The following is a 17435-nucleotide window of genomic DNA, read 5'->3' on the forward strand; positions in this document are numbered from 1 at the left end:
GGGGTTCTCAGCTCACCAGTGAGCTGCTGGGATCCTGGAAAATGCTGTTCTCCTGAGGCAATGCCTGAGTGAGACCCTGTGGGCAGCACTGAGTGAACACTGAGTACCATGAAACATTACAGCACTGCATTTCATTTGATCTGATCATTAAATCATAAATCATTTGGGTAGCCTGGCTTCTGTTAAGCGCCCCCAATTGCTGTTTCCTTGGCAGAAGAGTCCGCTCTGGCAGTGGCATTTCTGCTGCCAGCTCAGTGTCTGTAGACCAAAGGTTACCAGAAGAACCAGCACTGGAGGAGGAGCAGCAGCAACTGGAAAAGAAATTACCAGGTGAGCAAGGGAAAGCAGGGATATTTAGTGTGCTGTTCCCACAGGGGTTTCCCATAGGTCACAGCCTGGGAGGAAACATGGCCTGACTGAGAAATGTCTTTGCAGAGCAGTTTGGGACAGGTGTGAGGCACAGCCAAGCCATTGCTGGGTCCAGCTCATTCCTGTGCCTGATCCTTGGGCTTGGTGGCACTGCAGATGGGAAGAACCTTCAGGCTGCTCATCTCCTGCTCTCCTGGCACAGGATTGCAAGGAGGAATTCCTGCTGCCTTCATCCTCTGCCTTAGCTGGAGCAAAGCTTGGCTGAGCTGCTCTGTGGAAATCCCAGCGTTCCCACAGAGAGCTGGGATTTCCTTGCAGTCTGTGTTACAGTGGGGCTCAATACAGATTGTGCTCTGTGGAAATCCCAGTGTTCCCACAGAGAGCTGGGATTTCCCTGCAGTCTGTGTAACAGTGGGGCTCAATACAGATTGTGCTCTGTGGAAATCCCAGCATTCCCATAGAGCTGGGAATTCCTTGCAGTCTGTGTAAGAGTGGGGCTCAATACAGATTGTGCTCTGTGGAGGATCCCAGCATTCCCACAGAGAGCTGTTTCCTTGCAGTCTGTGTAACAGTGGGGCTCAATACAGATTGCAGCAGTTCCAGGAAAAGAACTAAAGGAGCAGGGAATTGGCAGCTGGAAAGGGGCACAGACTGGAAAAGACAAGAACTGAGCTGGTTCAGCAGGTGTGGGGCTGATGTGTCCAGCTGTGCACACTGGGCAGGCAGTGTGGGCTCTCCCTGGCCTTGCATCCCAAAAATGTCCATGCTGGCCACACAAGGGACAGAAACCTGCACTTTGGGCTGTGGGAATGGCACAGGGGGTGTGAAAAGGAACAGAAGGTGAAGGGAAGGAAGCATTTGGATGGAGGGGCTGAGGAGTGAGGAGGAGGAAGGACAGTCCCTGGGCCTGCAGAGGATGTCAGGGAAGCTGTGCTGGAGGTGAGGCTGTTCTTTAGGACAGTAGGGGGTGAGGATGTGGATCTGCAGGAATCCAGACTTCCTGGGCTCAGCTGCCCAAGAACCTAAACCGTTTCTTTTCCTGACACTAATGGGTAATCTAATGAGAAGAGCAACTTTAAGTAAGTTCTGGTCATTTGCATAATGGCCTTTTGATGATGTCAGCAGCTGAATTCTTTGCACTAATGGAAGTGTTGGCTCTTGGACTGCTGCTGTTATCCCATGTACAGAGGAATTCCAGATCTGTGTCCTCATGGAGGATCAGCTGGAGAATGGTTTGTCTAAATTACTGCCCTTGCTGAGCTTTGTGGAGAGAGCTGGAGGCCTGAAGGAACTAAAATTTCTGGGATGTTAAAGGCAAGGAATGAGGAATGGGAATGGGAATTCCCTCCTTGGTTTGCTGAGGATGTGATTTGAGGGGATCAGCAACATCAAACTTTCATAGTTCTATTTCTCCAAAGCAGTCTTATTTGCAATGCCATGCTCTGAAACATTTTTCCAGCTCCATTTCTCTCTCAGCAATGTCTGTCCTATTCCATGGCATTTCTAAGTCAGCATTTCTTATCTCAGAGTTTGCATACAGATGCACACTGAGCCTTCTGGCAGGCCCTGAGAGCTCTCTACAAATCCATTTCCCACAGTAATCCCCAGGCTGGCCTGTGGAGCTGTTACCCCTAGTGGGGAGCTGCAGGGCTATCTATCCCTGCTGGATGCTGGATTCCCTTTGCTGGGGATCCCTTTGGATCTCTGTGTGTTTGTTCCTAAATCAACAGCAGAGTTTAACAGCCCTTTCCCCCCCATTTCCATGCACAAAGTGACGTTTGAGGACAAGAAGAGGGAGAACTTTGAGCGGGGTAACCTGGAGCTGGAGAAGCGGCGGCAGGCCCTGCTGGAGCAGCAGCGCAAGGAGCAGGAGAGGCTGGCGCAGCTCGAGAGGGCCGAGCAGGAGAGGAAGGAGCGCGAGCGGCAGGAGCAGGAGCGCAAGCGGCAGCTGGAGCTGGAGAAGCAGCTGGAGAAGCAGCGCGAGCTGGAGCGGCAGCGCGAGGAGGAGAGGAGGAAGGAGATCGAGAGGAGAGAGGTGAGCCAGGGAGCACAGCAGGGCAGGGCCTCTGCACGCTGGGCTTCTCACTGAGCCAGGGCCGGGGGGAAATGTGTGCAGGATGGACGGAGACAGAGACCTCTGCAGCCAGCTCAGGAACCTGGGGTTCATTGCACAGGGCCTGGTGCAGGGCCCTGCTGGGATTTGGGGTTCATTGCACAGGGCCCTGCTGGGATTTGGGGTTCATTGCACAGGGCCTGGGTGCAGGGCCCTGCTGGGATTTGGGGTTCATTGCACAGGGCCTGGGTGCAGGGCCCTGCTGGGATTTGGGGTTCATTGCAAAGGGCCCTGCTGGGATTTGGGGTTCATTGCACAGGGCCTGGGTGCAGGGCCCTGCTGGGATTTGGGGTTCATTGCACAGGGCCCTGCTGGGATTTGGGGTTCATTGCACAGGGCCCTGCTGGGATTTGGGGTTCATTGCACAGGGCCTGGTGCAGGGCCTGCTGGGATTTGGGTTCATTGCACAGGGCCTGGGTGCAAGGCCCTGCTGGATTTGGGGTTCATTGCACAGGGCCCTGCTGGGGTTTGGGGTTCATTGCACAGGGCCCTGCTGGGATTTGGGGTTCATTGCAAAGGGCCTCGGTGCAGGGCCCTGCTGGAGCTGCAGCCACAGCTCAGAGCAGTAAAGAGAGAAGAGAGAGGATGAGAGGGTGAGAGGGTAAAAGGATAAGACAGCAAAAGGGGTAAGAGAGTAAAAGGCAAGAGCTAAGAGACAAGAGGTAAGAGCTAAGAGGCGAGAGAGTAAAGAGCAATAGAGTGAAGTTCCTGTTACAATAAATCTTCTTCTGTGTTGAATATTCCAATTCTCACTGACCAATCTAGTACAATACACAAATCCTATAGCATTTCCATACAGCCTGTAAGAATCACTACATCACCACACTGTGTTACATTTTAAACCCTAAAAACTCCTCTTTGGGCCCCTTCTGCCAAGCTGTAGGGTCTGCTCTGACCCTTGGAGCTGCCTGCAAGCAGAGGGTGTTGTTCCATCAAAAGGGGATCACCTTCAGCAGCCACACCATTGTTTTCCAGTTGTTCAGTAACTGAGGGATCTCACAGCTTGCTTTCATTTCAATCTCACTTATAGTTTCCATATTCTCAAAATCTTCTGCCAGACCATCATATTGATAAGGCTTTCCTGTTTCATCTTCCCCAACAAATATGAGACAGTTTGTTGTTGGGACTTCTCGGGTTTTGTGTTGCTGAAATGGCTCCTGAGGTATTAAAGAGTCTTTTTTTCCCAGCCCCACGACTGAAGAAGAAGTCGAGATTCCTGGGCTCTGATTCTCAAAGCTTTTTATTTTCTCTTATCTGTTACATTCTTTCTCTGACCTGTGAGATCTGTCCAGCAGGTTGGGTTGTGCCACACTGACCACTCTCAGGGTGGTGTTACCTTTTTACACTAAGAACTACATGTTCTTTATTTACAATAATTTTCCAATACCTATCACCTATGTTAGACAGTCTGTCTCTACTCTAAACCAATCCAGAAGTGTCACCATCCCAGCAGAAGATGGAGGACAAGAAGAAAAAGGACAGGACACACCCAGATTCCTCCATCTTGCCTCCTGAACCCCCATTCTAAATCCCCAAAATTCTACTTCTTCACCCTGTGATAAATTCACTATCATTCTACTCAAACTCTTGTGACTTGTAACTCCTCACACAAAGTTGGGAATTGTTTCCATGGGCTAAAATCAAAGGCACAGGTGGTTTTGGGTCCATGCCAGGGTCTCTGAGCCCCCTGGCAGGGTCTGGAGCCATCCAGGGCAGCCAGAGGGATGTCCTGGGCTCTGACAGGGACTCAGGTGTTTATCAGTTCTTATCTCTGTCACAGTCTCACAAACCCTGAGTTCTGCAGCACTTCACTCCAACAAACTAAAAATGGAGCCCTGTCTCTCTCTCCAAGGCCTTTGAAGGATAAACTGTCCAATTAAGAGATGACACCTCAATTATTTTCACTTTTAACCCAATACCCACAATGGGGACTTTTTTATCCAATGACACAAAACCACCCAAAGCCATGGAGAAGGTGAAGGAGAAGGAGCAGCCTCACCCTAAAACCTCCATCTTGCTCTCTCTCTAAATTTTTACATTCTAAACCCTTAAACTCTGAGTTTCCCACCCTGTGATATCACACACTTCCATTCAAACTCCACCCCCACAATCCCAGCTCTGTCATTCCATTCTGGAAGCTTCTCCAGGCCCTCAGGTCAGTGCAGTGTTCTCTGGGGGTCAGTGCCTGGCAGCACAGAAAGTCTGGAATTCTCAGCACCAGGGTTCCAGCAGTGCCCCAGCCTGGGAGAATCCAGGTGAGCACTGGGCACTCAGTGTGTTGCTGCCAGGATGGGGAGCAAACTTGTAAAGCAGGAACTAAAATTTCTGGGGGGTGCTAAAGGCAAGGGAGGGGCAGTTTTTGCTTCATTTGTCCTGTGAAATGAATGGATGAGACATTGACATTTAGGACAACATGCTCCTGACCTCTCACTTCTTTAAAAATAACTACTACTACTACTACTACTTCTCCTCCTCCTCCTCCTTCTCCTCCTCCTCCTTCTCCTTCCCCTCCTTCTCCTTCTCCTTCTCCTTCTCCTTCTCCTTCTCCTTCTCCTTCTCCTTCTCCTCCTTCTCCTTCTCCTTCTCCTTCTCCTCCTCCTTCTCCTCCTCCTCCTCCTTCTCCTTCCCCTCCTTCTCCGTCTTCTTCTTATTATTTATATTTTTATATTATTATAATATTATTATTATATTTGGTGTTAAGAGAGGTGTGAGTGAATGAAGAAAAGCTTATGGAATTCATGATTTTCCAGGGCTGAGTTCATTTCATAGAGTCCCACAATGGTTTGGGCTGGAAGGGACCTTAAAGATCCTTCTTAAAGTTCCAACCCTGTGCCATGGGCAGGGATAACATCCACCAGACCAGGCAGCACCATCCAACCTGGCCTTTAGTTTGTTAAAGGAAACACACCCTGGGTAACCCAAAAATCTCCTTTTTTCTCCCATTGCCAAACTGTGATATGTTCAGCACAGAAACACTTGGCTGTTCTTTGCAAAGCTGCAGAGGGTCTCATGTTGGAGCTTGGAAAGAGATTTGAATCTGTCCTGGTATTAAACAACATGTTAAATCAGCAAACTGGATCTTGGAAAACAGAGGGGTTTTCTGTTCAGTCACCTCTGTGATGCCTCAGGTTTAGCTTTTATATTTTTCACATTCTGTGCTGCTTTAGTGTGTGGGTCTGGGCTTCATACGAGGGGATGGTGAGCAGGGAGACAAAACAATTCCTGCTCCAGCTGGGCACCAAGGACAAATGAGCCAAATCTCAGCCCAGGAGCACAAACCCCGTGGGCTGCAGAGAGAAAAACAAGCAGGGTGGGACTGCCTGGGCTGAAGCTGGAATGGGACAATGAACTGCAAGGTGCAAATGGAGCAGAACTGATCCCAGGGACAGAGCCCGTGCCCGGCCGTGCATTTTGGGGCCATTTTGGTTCATCTTGGGTGCAGCCCTGGCTGGGCTCTGGTGCTGCCCAAGGTGCAGCCATGGAGGAGATGCTGTGAATAAATCCCTGCTTTATTCTGGAGCTCTGTCTGGTCTTTGGTCTAGGTCAGCCTTCCCAAGGCATCCCCTGCTGCTCCGGGAAGCGGCCCCTGAGCAATGTGTGTGTGCAGAGCCCAGAGCAGCCCAGTTTGTACCAACATTGTGGCTGAATTTCAGCATAGAACAGCCCAGATTGCAGCTGCTGGGTTTGCCCCTGCAGGCTGTGCCAGGCTCACAGCTGCTGTGCTCACCCTGCAGGCGGCCAAGCGCGAGCTGGAGAGGCAGAGGCAGCTGGAGTGGGAGCGCAACCGGCGGCAGGAGCTGCTGAACCAGAGGAACAAGGAGCAGGAGGACATCGTGGTGCTCAAGGCCAAGAAGAAAACCCTGGAGTTCGAGCTGGAAGCTCTGGTGAGTGGGGAAGCAGCAGCTCAAACACACAGGTGTCACCACATTTCACAGAGAAAAGCAAGGCACGGTTCTTCCCAGGAATATTTCTGGGTTTCGCATTCCTGAACCTCAGAGAAAGGAAAAAAACAATTCTTATCTCATTTACTGTGCTTGTTTTGGTGAAAAAGTAAAATGCAATATGAAAATTATTTACCCAAAAAATAATATTTTGTTTCCTTGGCCTATCAGGGCCAAGTGTGTGTCAGGACTGTCACTGACAGTCACAAAGTGCTGTGCAGTTGTGCAGTTGAGTGCTTGGCAGGTTCAGTTTAGACATAACGTAATATAGTGTAATATAATACAAAATAACATAGTATAATAAAAGAATTAATTAACCTTCTAATAGGATGGAGTCAGCTGCCCCATTCTCCCCTCATCAGGGCTGCCCTGCAAATTCCACACACAAGCACAGCCTGGTGGTGACTGCCCTGGCTCTGGTTGTTTTCTAGAATTTCCACCACTGATATTTCCCTTAGTGTCACTTGAGGTGTTTTTATCCCAGCTGTGATCCCAGAAAATGTCACTATGTAGGAGAAAAGGCCACATTTTGTCTGGGGAGAACCTTAAAGCTTTTACCTGAAAAAATAAAAGTTTTTTCAACTATCCTGTAAATTTTCCTATCTCGTGTGTAGAGAACAGGCTAAAGGTATAAATGAGTTTAAAAAATGAGTGTTTAGAAGAAGTTTTTGTTCCAGACTTGCACAACTGAACATTTTGGTTAAAAATTTTATTAAATAGATGTTTTTCTTTTCTTGTAAAGAATGATAAAAGGAACCAGTTGGAGGGGAAGCTTCAGGATATCAGGTGTCGGCTGTCGACCCAAAGACAAGAAATTGAAAGTACAAATAAATCCCGAGAACTCAGAATTGCAGAAATCACCCATTTGCAGCAGCAGCTACAGGTGAGAAAATGTGCTCTAATTTTATTCTTAGCCTTGAATTTTGAGCTCCTCAAAACCATCAATATCCTGAGCAAACTTGGAATGAGCTGTTCCTCACACTTAAGGATAATTTGTCATTAAATGAAATGGAAGCTCCCAGTGAAACCAGGGAGTTGTTGGTCTAAGCCTGGCATTTGCCTTTCTTACTGAAATTCTGAAATTACTGAAATTCTGTCACATGAGAGCTGCAGCCTTCAGTGAAAGAATATTCACTGTAGTTTGTAAGGGTTTTTCAATGGGCTGTAGTATTTGACTCAGGAAATTTTCTCTTTTATAAATCCTGCACAGGGCTTGAAATTAATTCTTGGCTGGTCATGGGGGCTCTCAGTGTGTTTGTACCAGTACAGAGAATCTCACACCTACAGAGCTGAGGTGTAAAACCTGCCTTAAAACCTAATCCTGCTGCTTTATTATAAAAATTAGTGATCAAGTTAAAAAATAATTAAGTTAAAAAGTAATTAGTTATTAAGTTAAAAATAAAATGAATGAAATATAATTTCTTAATTAAATAATTTTTCCTTAAAACCTTATAAAGATAAATAAAGATAAAACCATTTCATAGCTTATTAATAAAATACTATAAAACTCACAACCTATAAAACTATAATATATGTAAAAATAATAAACATCTAAGTCCAAACACAAAATACCATCTCAAACACTTTCAATCCCAACCCTAACAAAAACAAACAAACAAAATTAAAATAAACTAACATTTAGTGGTGCCCTGTGTGAGGATCAAACTCACAACCTTCAGATTATGACTGGTTTTTTTGAGGGTCTGTGCTTTTTATAAAAAATTAAATAAATTTAAATGTTTTTAATTTAACTATTATAATTATACTTCATAAATAATTTTATTATAAAAATTAGAATAAAATAATTCCGTCCTGCTTTCCCTGGCAGTTGTTCTGTTGGGGTGCTTTGGCAGCAGTGGCTGTGGCTGTGTGCTGGTGCCTGCTCCCATTGATCTCCACCACTGATATTTCCCTAGTGTCACTTGGGCTGTTTTTATCCCAGAAAATGTCACTATTCAGGAGAAAAAGCCACATTTTGTCTGGGGAGAACCTCAAAACTTTTTCCTGAATAAAAATTTAATGTTTTTCAATTTACTGTAAATTATTCTAACTATTTTAAGCAGACAAATTGAATGATTTATAAAGGAGATTTCCATTCCTCTTTAACTCTCAAAAGTTATTCATTTGTCATTTGCAGCAGTGGCTGTGGCTGTGTGCTGGTGCCTGCTCCCATTGATCTCCACCACTGATATTTCCCTAGTGTCACTTGGGTGTTTATTTATCCCAGAAAATGTCACTTCAGGAGAAAAAGCCACATTTTGTCTGGGGAGAACCTCAAAGCTTTTTCCTGGAAAAAAATTTATTTTTTCAAATATTCTGTATATTTTCCTATCTCATCTGTAGAAGGCAGACAGAGATGTAAATGAGTTTTATACAAGGAGATTTCCATCCTCTCAACTCTCAAAAAGGTTATAAAGTCAGTATTGTCATTATCCAGCAGCAGTGGCTGTGGCTGTGTGCTGGTGCCTGCTCCCATTGATCTCCACCACTGATATTTCCTTAGTGTCACTTGGGGTGTTTTTATCCCAGCTGTGATCCCAGAAAATGTCACTGCTCAGGAGAAAAAGCCACATTTTGTCTGGGGAGAACCTCAAAACTTTTTCCTGAATAAAAATTTATTTTTTCAAATATTCTGTAAATTTTCCTATCTCATCTGTAGAAGGCAGACAGAGATGTAAATGAGTTTTATACAAGGAGATTTCCATCCTCTCAACTCTCAAAAAGGTTATGAAGTCAGTCTTGTCATTATCCTTGTGATGTATCCTCATTGGGAGCAGTTTGGTTTAATTCATCTGACACTTGCTGTGGGAAGATGGGTTCATCAGAGGAGTAATCACCTGCACCTGCTAAGCAGTATGATAAATTATAGAATTGTTAGATGGGATGATTGTTTAGTAATTAAATGTAATTATTATATAACCATAAGAAGAATAATGAGAAACTATGTTGGAAATTCAGAGAGGGGCTAAATTGATGTATACAATAGAACAATATAAGTTTAATAATTAACATGAAAGTTATATAACAATAGAGTATAAAACAGGATCATTTTGTATTGAAGTTGGAGGGAGACGACCCACCTTGCGTTGGTCAGCATCGACTCCCATTTATTAATCAATCAATCACCTTTTATAACAGTGTTAATCAAGTTCATGCATATTGCAAAATCTGAGCTCACAATAGGTCAGAGATAACACACCAACTCCTCCTTATGTTTCCAATACCAAGATTTGGGTTCTCAAAATTATTCTTGCTTTCCCAAAACAGCCAAAGATAGAACATCCACTTGTTATGAGAAAGCTGCCTGAGAACTCTGATGTGCAAGGCTCTCAAGGCCTTCATGTTTGTCACTTTTACCTGTAATTAAAAATAACCTGAGAACCTCTGCTGTTCACAGAAACAGGCTGTGAGAATCTGCTCCTCACAGCTGCTTTCTAAGCCATCTCTGAAAAAATCTCCAACAATTTCGGATGTATGGCTGGAGTCAGATTTGGGTTGAATACCCCTGACACCCAGAGCTCTTCATAAAAAGCCCCTGTGATTCTGTGGGTTTGAGCACTGACACAGGGGCCTCAGCTCTCAGGTGCTGCTCCCCACACCCTGGGCTGGGCTGCAAACACCTTCAGGCTTTCTTTACCTCCTTGCTGAGCACCTGGGCTCCCAGGGCATTGAAGAGAACTTTCCCTTGTCCAAGGGGCAGAGCTGGGCTTTGATTTCCCCTCCATGTGGGACATTGCTCAACTCTTGGCCCTTTCTTGTTGCACGAGTGTCCAGAGTTTGTGGTGCTGTTAATTTCTTGCATCTGTTTCTGCAGTATGTGGAATCCGTGTGGTGGGTGTTCTTGGCTGGGTGCTGATTCCATGCTTGTCTGGGCTTTCAGGAAACAGGAGCTGACCTTCAGGGTGCCTTGGCATTCTCAGTCCTTACACACTCCCCAAACTATTCACTGCATTGAGTCATCTGGGATCTTTGGAAGGGCTCTGGCCTTTACAAACAAAGCAGCTGATGTTGTGATCACATTCCGCCCTCAAATGCTGTCCTGTGGTGCTTTTTGTGCTTGAAGAAGGAGAATTTCTGTTTCATGTTGTCCATTCTGCTGCTTGGTGGATCCTGCAGCCTTCTCAGAGCCACAGAAACCCAGAGGGGTTGGGTTTGGAAGGGACCTTAAAGCTCATCCACGCAGAGCAAGGTTATAGATTGTGTATATTGGTGTTTCCAGGCAGGCAGAAGTGCCAGGCTGGCAGTCATGGAATGTCCTGAGCTGGAGGGACCCCCAGGGACCCCCCAGTGCCAGCCCTGCCCTGCCCAGAGCCCACCAAGCCCAGCCTGGGCATCCCTGGCAGCGCTGGCCAAAGGCTCCTGGAGCTGTGGCAGCCTCGGGGCCGTGCCCATTCCCTGGGCAGCCTGGGCAGTGCCAGCACCCTCTGGGCAAGAACCTTTCCCTGCTGTGCAGCCTGAGCTGGCCTGGCCCGGCCCCAGGCGCTCCCTGGCGCTGTCCCTGTCCCAGAGCAGAGCTCGGAGCTGTCCCTGCGCTGCCCCTCGGGAGGAGCTGCAGCCCCGGGGAGCTCTGAGCTCAGGCTGCTCCAGCCTGGGCTGCCCAGGGCACCTCGGGGCCCTCCTGACCCTGCCCCAGCCCCGTGCCCCTGCTCTGGGCCCTTTCCAGCAGCTTCTGATCTCTCATTGGCACAGCCAGAGCTGTCCCAGCACTGGGGTGAGGCTGCCCCACGGGATTGGAGTGTCCAGCTCTGGGATGTCCCTGGGGCTGGGACAGCTCTGTGCCTGTGCCAGGCCCTGCAGCTGTGAGGGACACGAGCAGCTCCTCATAATCTAATCTGCAGCTTATCTGAATTCTGCTGCTCTGCTGCTTGTGAATTCCCAGGGTCCTTGGCTGCTGTGTGCTGTCTCAGGGTATTTTCTGGAACCTCAGGAGCTCACAGGAGGCTGCAGTGGTTGCATAATGCTCAGCTGGGCACTGCAGGGCCCAGCAGGGTCTGGCAGGGGAAACTGGGACGGCCCAAAGCCTTGGCAGTGCAGCCAGTCCTGGCTTTAACCAAAATTAAAACTTTTTATGGAATTGTGGGATCACAGAATGGTTTGTGTTGGGATGAACCTCAGAGCCCACCCAGTGCCACCCCTGCCATGGCAGGGACACCTCCCACTGTCCCCAGTGTCCAGCCTGGCCCTGGGCAGTGCCAGGGATGGGGAGCCCAGGACACCCCTGGGGCTCACCCTGGTGTCCAGGGATCAGGGGACATTTATTCTTAGCATTGAGTGATGTCATGTGCAATCCTCCATGACAGATTGAAGCTGTCAGCTGCTTGATTCCTCAACAGGCTGCAGTTCCAGGGACCTGCTCAGAGAAGGGCCAGGGTTTGTGGGAATGGTGGGATGTTGATACTCAGGTGCTGTTTCACCTTGTGCTGCTGGAGGTGTTTTGACAGCTTGAACTGGAAGGTCTAGAAAAGGTCCAGAAAAGGTTCAGAAAAGTGTGTGAGGTGGCACTTCATGCTCTGGAAAGGACCAGGGTTCTACAGGAAATACATTTACAGGATCCTCCTGTGGTGGTGTTTGCAGGGGTCCCAGGATGAGGAAAGAGATGAGAATTGACTCCCTGTTTCAGAAGGCTGATTTATTATTTTATGATATATATTATATTAAAAGAAAGTGATATATTAAAAATTTACTAAAGAATAGAAGAAAGGATTTCATCAGAAAGCTAGCAAAGGAAAGGAAGGAATGATAATAAAATCTTGTGACTGACCAGAGAGTCCCAGACAGCTGACTGTGATTGGCCATTAATTAGAAACAACCACATGAGACCAATCCCAGATGCACCTGTTCCATTCCACAGCAGCAGATAATCATTGTTTTTCTTTTCCTCTGAGGCTTCTCAGCTTCTCAGGAGAAAAAATCCTAATGAAGGATTTTTCATAAAAGATGTCTGAGACATTCTCCAAAGGGAGAGGATTTTCTGCAGGGTCCCTGTGACACACAGGGCTGTGTCACACATCTGCAGGGTCCCTGTAACCCAGCACTTCACAACCTTCCAGCCACGTGCTGAGTTTGAGATCAGAGCCCTCTGCCAAGAGCTCAGTGAGGAGAGGTCAAGGGCTCAGGGACTGTCATCCCACAGGGTTTGTGTTTCATGGCTTTTGGCCAGAATATTTCCCTCTAAAAGGAAAGTTTTTATTTTCTCTTCCTGTAAATGTTTGTTTTTCTATTCCTGACCTGAGTAACTAATCATTAACACTGTTGTTGATATTATTAATTAACTATTAGTGGAGGGGACAGCCAGGGCAGGCTCAGCTGGGACGGCAGCAGCAATTTGCCCATGGAAAGGGAGCTCAGGCCTTGGCAGGGGCTGCCCAGGGAGCTTTGCAGTGCCCATCCCTGCAGGTGTGCCCTGGAGGTGGCACTGAGTGCTCTGGGCTGGGCACAAGGTGGGCACAGCTGGCACTGCATGGGCTGGCAGGGCTGTGCCAGCCCCAGGGATTTGGGGATTCTGTGTTTCATTTATTAAAATCAGAATTAAACATTTTGTAAGTGCCTATTTGAACATTTCCTCAGTTTTAGCCTTGTCTCCCTGCCCTCAGTTTTGGGTAGTTCCAGGCCAGGCTCAATATGAATTGAGATTCAGATCAGTTCTGAATTGATCTGAATTCTCTGCCATCCATGGCTGGCAGAGGGTGTCTGGGATCTGTGGGGTGTCACACAGACAGTGCTTGGGTAAGATCATAACCCACAGGAGGGACACCAGCAATGGCACATCACTCAGTGAGGGAGCGAGCAGAAGTGAGCATGGGAGGGGTGCTGGCTGCAGTTTCCCTCTCTCACCTTTGTTTCTGGTCCTGTTTTGTTTTCCCTGGCCCTGTGTGTGCTGCAGGAGTCCCAGCAGATGCTGGGCAGGCTGATTCCAGAGAAGCAGCTGCTCAATGACCAGCTCAAGCAGGTGCAGCAGAACAGTTTGCACAGTGAGTACATTTGGGGCGAGCCTGAGCTGGGCCAGGCCTCATTCCCTGCAATGGCTCTCTGGGTGTTGCAAGGTGCAGATGGGAAAATGTGGCTGGCTGTGACCTAAAGAGAAGAAAATACAAAATCCTGACTTGAGCTTGTGTTCCCAACCAGGGGATTCCCTGCTCACCATCAAAAGAGCCTTGGAGGCCAAGGAACTGGCGCGGCAGCAGCTCCGCGAGCAGCTGGATGAGGTGGAGAAGGAAACCAGATCCAAACTGCAGGAAATTGATATTTTCAATAATCAGCTGAAGGTAACCCAGGCCTCCTGAAGCCTTTCTGAATGTTCAGTTAATTCCTTTCTAACCTGACTGTGGGGAGAAAAAATGAACTGAAATTATAAAGAATGTCAGTTTGGGGAGTATTCTCAATCTGGCTGTTGAGGATTTGATTTAATTTTTATTTTATTTAAGAAAATGCTGCTCAGCTTTCAAACTCAGGGTTTGACTCATTTTAATCTGCAGAGTCTCTTCAGGAGGAGATTTGAGCCCTGATTCCCAGTGTGTGATTGCCAAAATGAAATTACCAATTTCTGTGCTTTTCAGCCAGGAAGGGCAGGACACGGTCAGCACATCTGCTGGAATCAGGAGTTCAAATTGAAATCTTGTTTATTAATTGTTTATCTAAAAGATTTTCTCTGGGCCCGACAGAGCTCTGCTCAGCAGCCAGCCATGAGCACACTCCCTGCCCTCCGGGCGGTCACCTATCTTTATACCCAAAGTTACGTGTACAATATTTATCATTTTTCCCCAATACCTTTCACCCTTATTGCCCGGTGCACTTTTAGTAATGACCAATCCCAAAGTGCCACCATCACCACAGAAGATGGAGGAGAAGAAGAAGAAGAAGAAGGACAGGACACGCCCCAATTCCTCCATCTTACTTCTCTAAACCCCCCTGTACAGAAATCCTAAACCCTGTGTTTCACTCTCTAATTAACCAATCCCTTCACCATTCACCCCGGTGAAACCCTCCTGTCCTCATACAGGTGTCGTCTCCTGTGTGGGATCAAAGTCCAGCCACCAGACACTTCTGGAACATTCCAGGACTCCCGAGCCCCCCAAGGGTGCTCTCGGTGACACCTCAGTCCTGAGCTGCTGAGATCCCACAATGTGCTTCACTTTCCCTAAGCAGATGAGTGTGCAGTGTTTGCTGAGGGCTGCCAGCACCAATCCAAAACCAGACACAAGAGTTTAGCGTTAGATTTTTATCTATTTTGATCTAATCCTTATGCCTGCCTGAGGGGTGTGCCTTGAATTGCAACTTGGGCACAGTTGTAGTGAGTTATTTTTGTCTTTTGCTTATCTGGAACTTCAGGAGTTTAAGTAAATTGCTTGTTTTGGTCATGATGTACAGAATTTTGACAAAGCAAACACTTTGGGTTGGATGTGAGGTATCCCTACATCACTGGAGTCTGTGATTCCAGCAGAGGGGTGGCAGCTCCCTGCCTTTGCCCAGCACCCCCAGGAATGGGTGAAGGCAGGAATTGGCTGCCAAGGCCAAAGCAGAGGCTTTGGGAGCTGGGAATGGGCAGGAAAGGGTTACTTGGGACAGCTTCAGGGAGCACAGAGCTGCAGGCTCCTTTCCTCTGGGAGCAAATGCTCTGCTTGTCTCAGGGGGAGAAGATCTGATGGAAGCCTTGGATTGTAATCCCTGAACATCCCAGGTCCTGTTGTCTTTCTGTCAAAAAGGCACAAACTGGGCCAAAACAACTCCACTTCTACCATGAAGGTTTTGCAGCAAATGACCTGGCTGTGTACAGTGAATATTGAAATGCTGCAGTTCCTATTCAATAGTATCAATGTGGCTGTTGTAGCACCTCAAACCCTCCTTTTGCTCTGCTTGCATTTAAGTGCCAGGGGAACAATTGCTCTGCTTTTAAGGTGAGGCATTCCTGGTCCAGGAATGAGCAAAGCCTTGGGGTGCTCTGTGGTGTCCACAGGGGTCCCAGGATGAGGATCTGACTCCATGGTTCAGAAGGCTGATTTATTGTTTTATGATAGATATTATATTAAAATGATGTATTAAAACTATAGAAGAAAGGATTTCATCAGAAGGCTGGCTAAGAATAGAAAAAGAAGGAATGATAACAAAGGCTGTGTCTTGAACTCTCTGTCCGAGCCAGCTGGCTGTGATTGGCCATTAATCAGAAACAACCACCTGAGACCAATCCCAGATGCACCTGTTGCATTCCACAGCAGCAGATAACCATTGTTTGCATTTTGTTCCTGAGGCCTCTCAGCTTCTCAGGAGGAAAAATCCCAAGGAAAGGATTTTCCATAAAAGATGTCTGTGACAGGGTGCCCTTGGAATGGCAGCCCAGGAGGGGAATGTCCAGCTGGGAGTTTCTGTGTGCAGGATGAGGGCAGAGTGTGCTCATCCTGTGTCCTGCCTGTTGGGGTGTGTTAGCTGTTAGAATTTTTGTTCAGCTCTGGGAGATGCTGCCTCTTCCTCCCCCATCCTCCCATTGGCAAAGCAACCTTGCCCAGCAGATCTTTGTTCCCTCTGGCTGCCCCAAAAGGGATGTGGATGGGATTTTTTAATCTGCAAAAATGCCCCATCCAGTGCCAGCACTATGAACTAGGTTTGGTTTTCTTAACCCCACACCCTAGGGTTAGGGTTAGGGTTAGGGTTAGGGTTCCTGTTCTGCCACAGGAAAACCCTTTCACAGAACACTGAGCCAGCACATCAGCTTGGCTGGGAGGGAATAGTGTGTTAAAATGTTTGTGTGAAACTTCAATAATTCTTAAAATGTCTCTTTAACTCCAACTTCGCTGGGAACTGGTTCTCTCTTTAATGATGCTGAGCTCAGTTTTCACTGAATTTAAAATTGAGGAGCATTAATGAAATAAAGCTGAGACCTGGGCCACAAGATAGCTTCACTTTGAAGCTTTCACCCCTGTACCCAGTGGGTTTGAATCACTGCCATTTCTTTTTTTGTTTCTTATGCAATTTTCTTATTTGGGTCAGTGTATGAGGAATGAAAACTTCCTGTGGTTTGTAGATTGTGAATTCCTGAAAAAACATCCAAATACTTCCAGGATTAACTGTTTCAGTCTCACCTGGACCATAATTTCATGATCAGATATCAATTTTTGAAGTGAACTATTTTCAGTGAAAATTCTCAGTGGTCATAGGTAAATTTTCCCTTTTTCTAAATGCTGAGGAGTTCAGATGCAAAATTGCAGGTCATGCAAAGAAAGCATGGAGTGGTCTGGGTTGGAAGTAGAAAGGCTGGATAAAGGTTGGATTTGTGTTAATAGGTGTTAATGCAGAGAACAAATCTTGAGGAAAATATTATGGTATTATTATTATTTGTATTCTAATTTTTTCAGGCAGCTGAAGAAAAGCTGACGTATATGAGTGAATAATCTCTGTACCATGACTCATCCCAAAGACATTCCTTAAGGATTTCAGTCTGCTGTGTATAAACCAGCCCTGAAGGTTCTTTAGTAAATCAGCATTAATTGGCAAATGAAACTGATTAAGAGCTGCTGTTGTGAGAGCTCAGAGGGCAGATTTGTGTATGGAATTCAATAAATGGATTCCATAAACCAACAAACAAAACAAAACAGAAGTGACTGTTCAGATTAAGCTTTGTCCATTTTTCAGAGTCCCATTTAAAGGATTTCTGGTTTCCTAACCCTTTAATGGATAAAAATAGGGAGTCAGTAGGTGGTTTATAGACCCTGGCAATGAACCTGAAATCCCTGCATTTGCAGGAGTGTGACTGTGAGAGGTCCCCAACCTCTGCCAGCTGTTGTCCCCTCACAGGGAGCTCTTTGGGGCCATCAGTTCTGATTCACAGAGTGGATTTTTACACCTGTTTGGTTTTTTTTCATCCAGGAGCTGAGAGAAATCCATAACAAACAGCAGCTCCAGAAGCAGAAGAGCTTGGAAGCTGAGAAGTTGAAACAGAAGGAGCAGGAAAGGAAGATAGTGGAGCTGGAAAAGCAAAAAGAAGCTCAGAGGTAACAAAATCCCTAAATGTAACACCTCCC

The 17435-nt window shown here is 46.9% G+C and overlaps 1 protein-coding gene across 4 annotated transcripts in view; it reads left to right on the forward strand.

The window, feature by feature from the left end:
* ITSN1 (intersectin 1) overlaps positions 1–17435 on the forward strand; it is a 117636-nt gene that overhangs the window by 51370 nt on the left and 48831 nt on the right. For all 4 annotated transcript variants that reach the window (XM_064704346.1, XM_064704362.1, XM_064704372.1 and 1 more), the window contains 7 exons: positions 215–330; positions 2142–2404; positions 6217–6366; positions 7166–7306; positions 13307–13394; positions 13549–13688; positions 17281–17405. In XM_064704346.1, coding sequence (XP_064560416.1) covers positions 215–330; positions 2142–2404; positions 6217–6366; positions 7166–7306; positions 13307–13394; positions 13549–13688; positions 17281–17405 — 1023 coding nt within the window. The remainder of the gene's footprint in view (positions 1–214; positions 331–2141; positions 2405–6216; positions 6367–7165; positions 7307–13306; positions 13395–13548; positions 13689–17280; positions 17406–17435) is intronic.

The sequence above is a fragment of the Zonotrichia leucophrys genome, chromosome 1 (assembly GCF_028769735.1).
Source record: "Zonotrichia leucophrys gambelii isolate GWCS_2022_RI chromosome 1, RI_Zleu_2.0, whole genome shotgun sequence".
Classification (NCBI taxonomy): Eukaryota; Metazoa; Chordata; class Aves; order Passeriformes; family Passerellidae; genus Zonotrichia; species Zonotrichia leucophrys.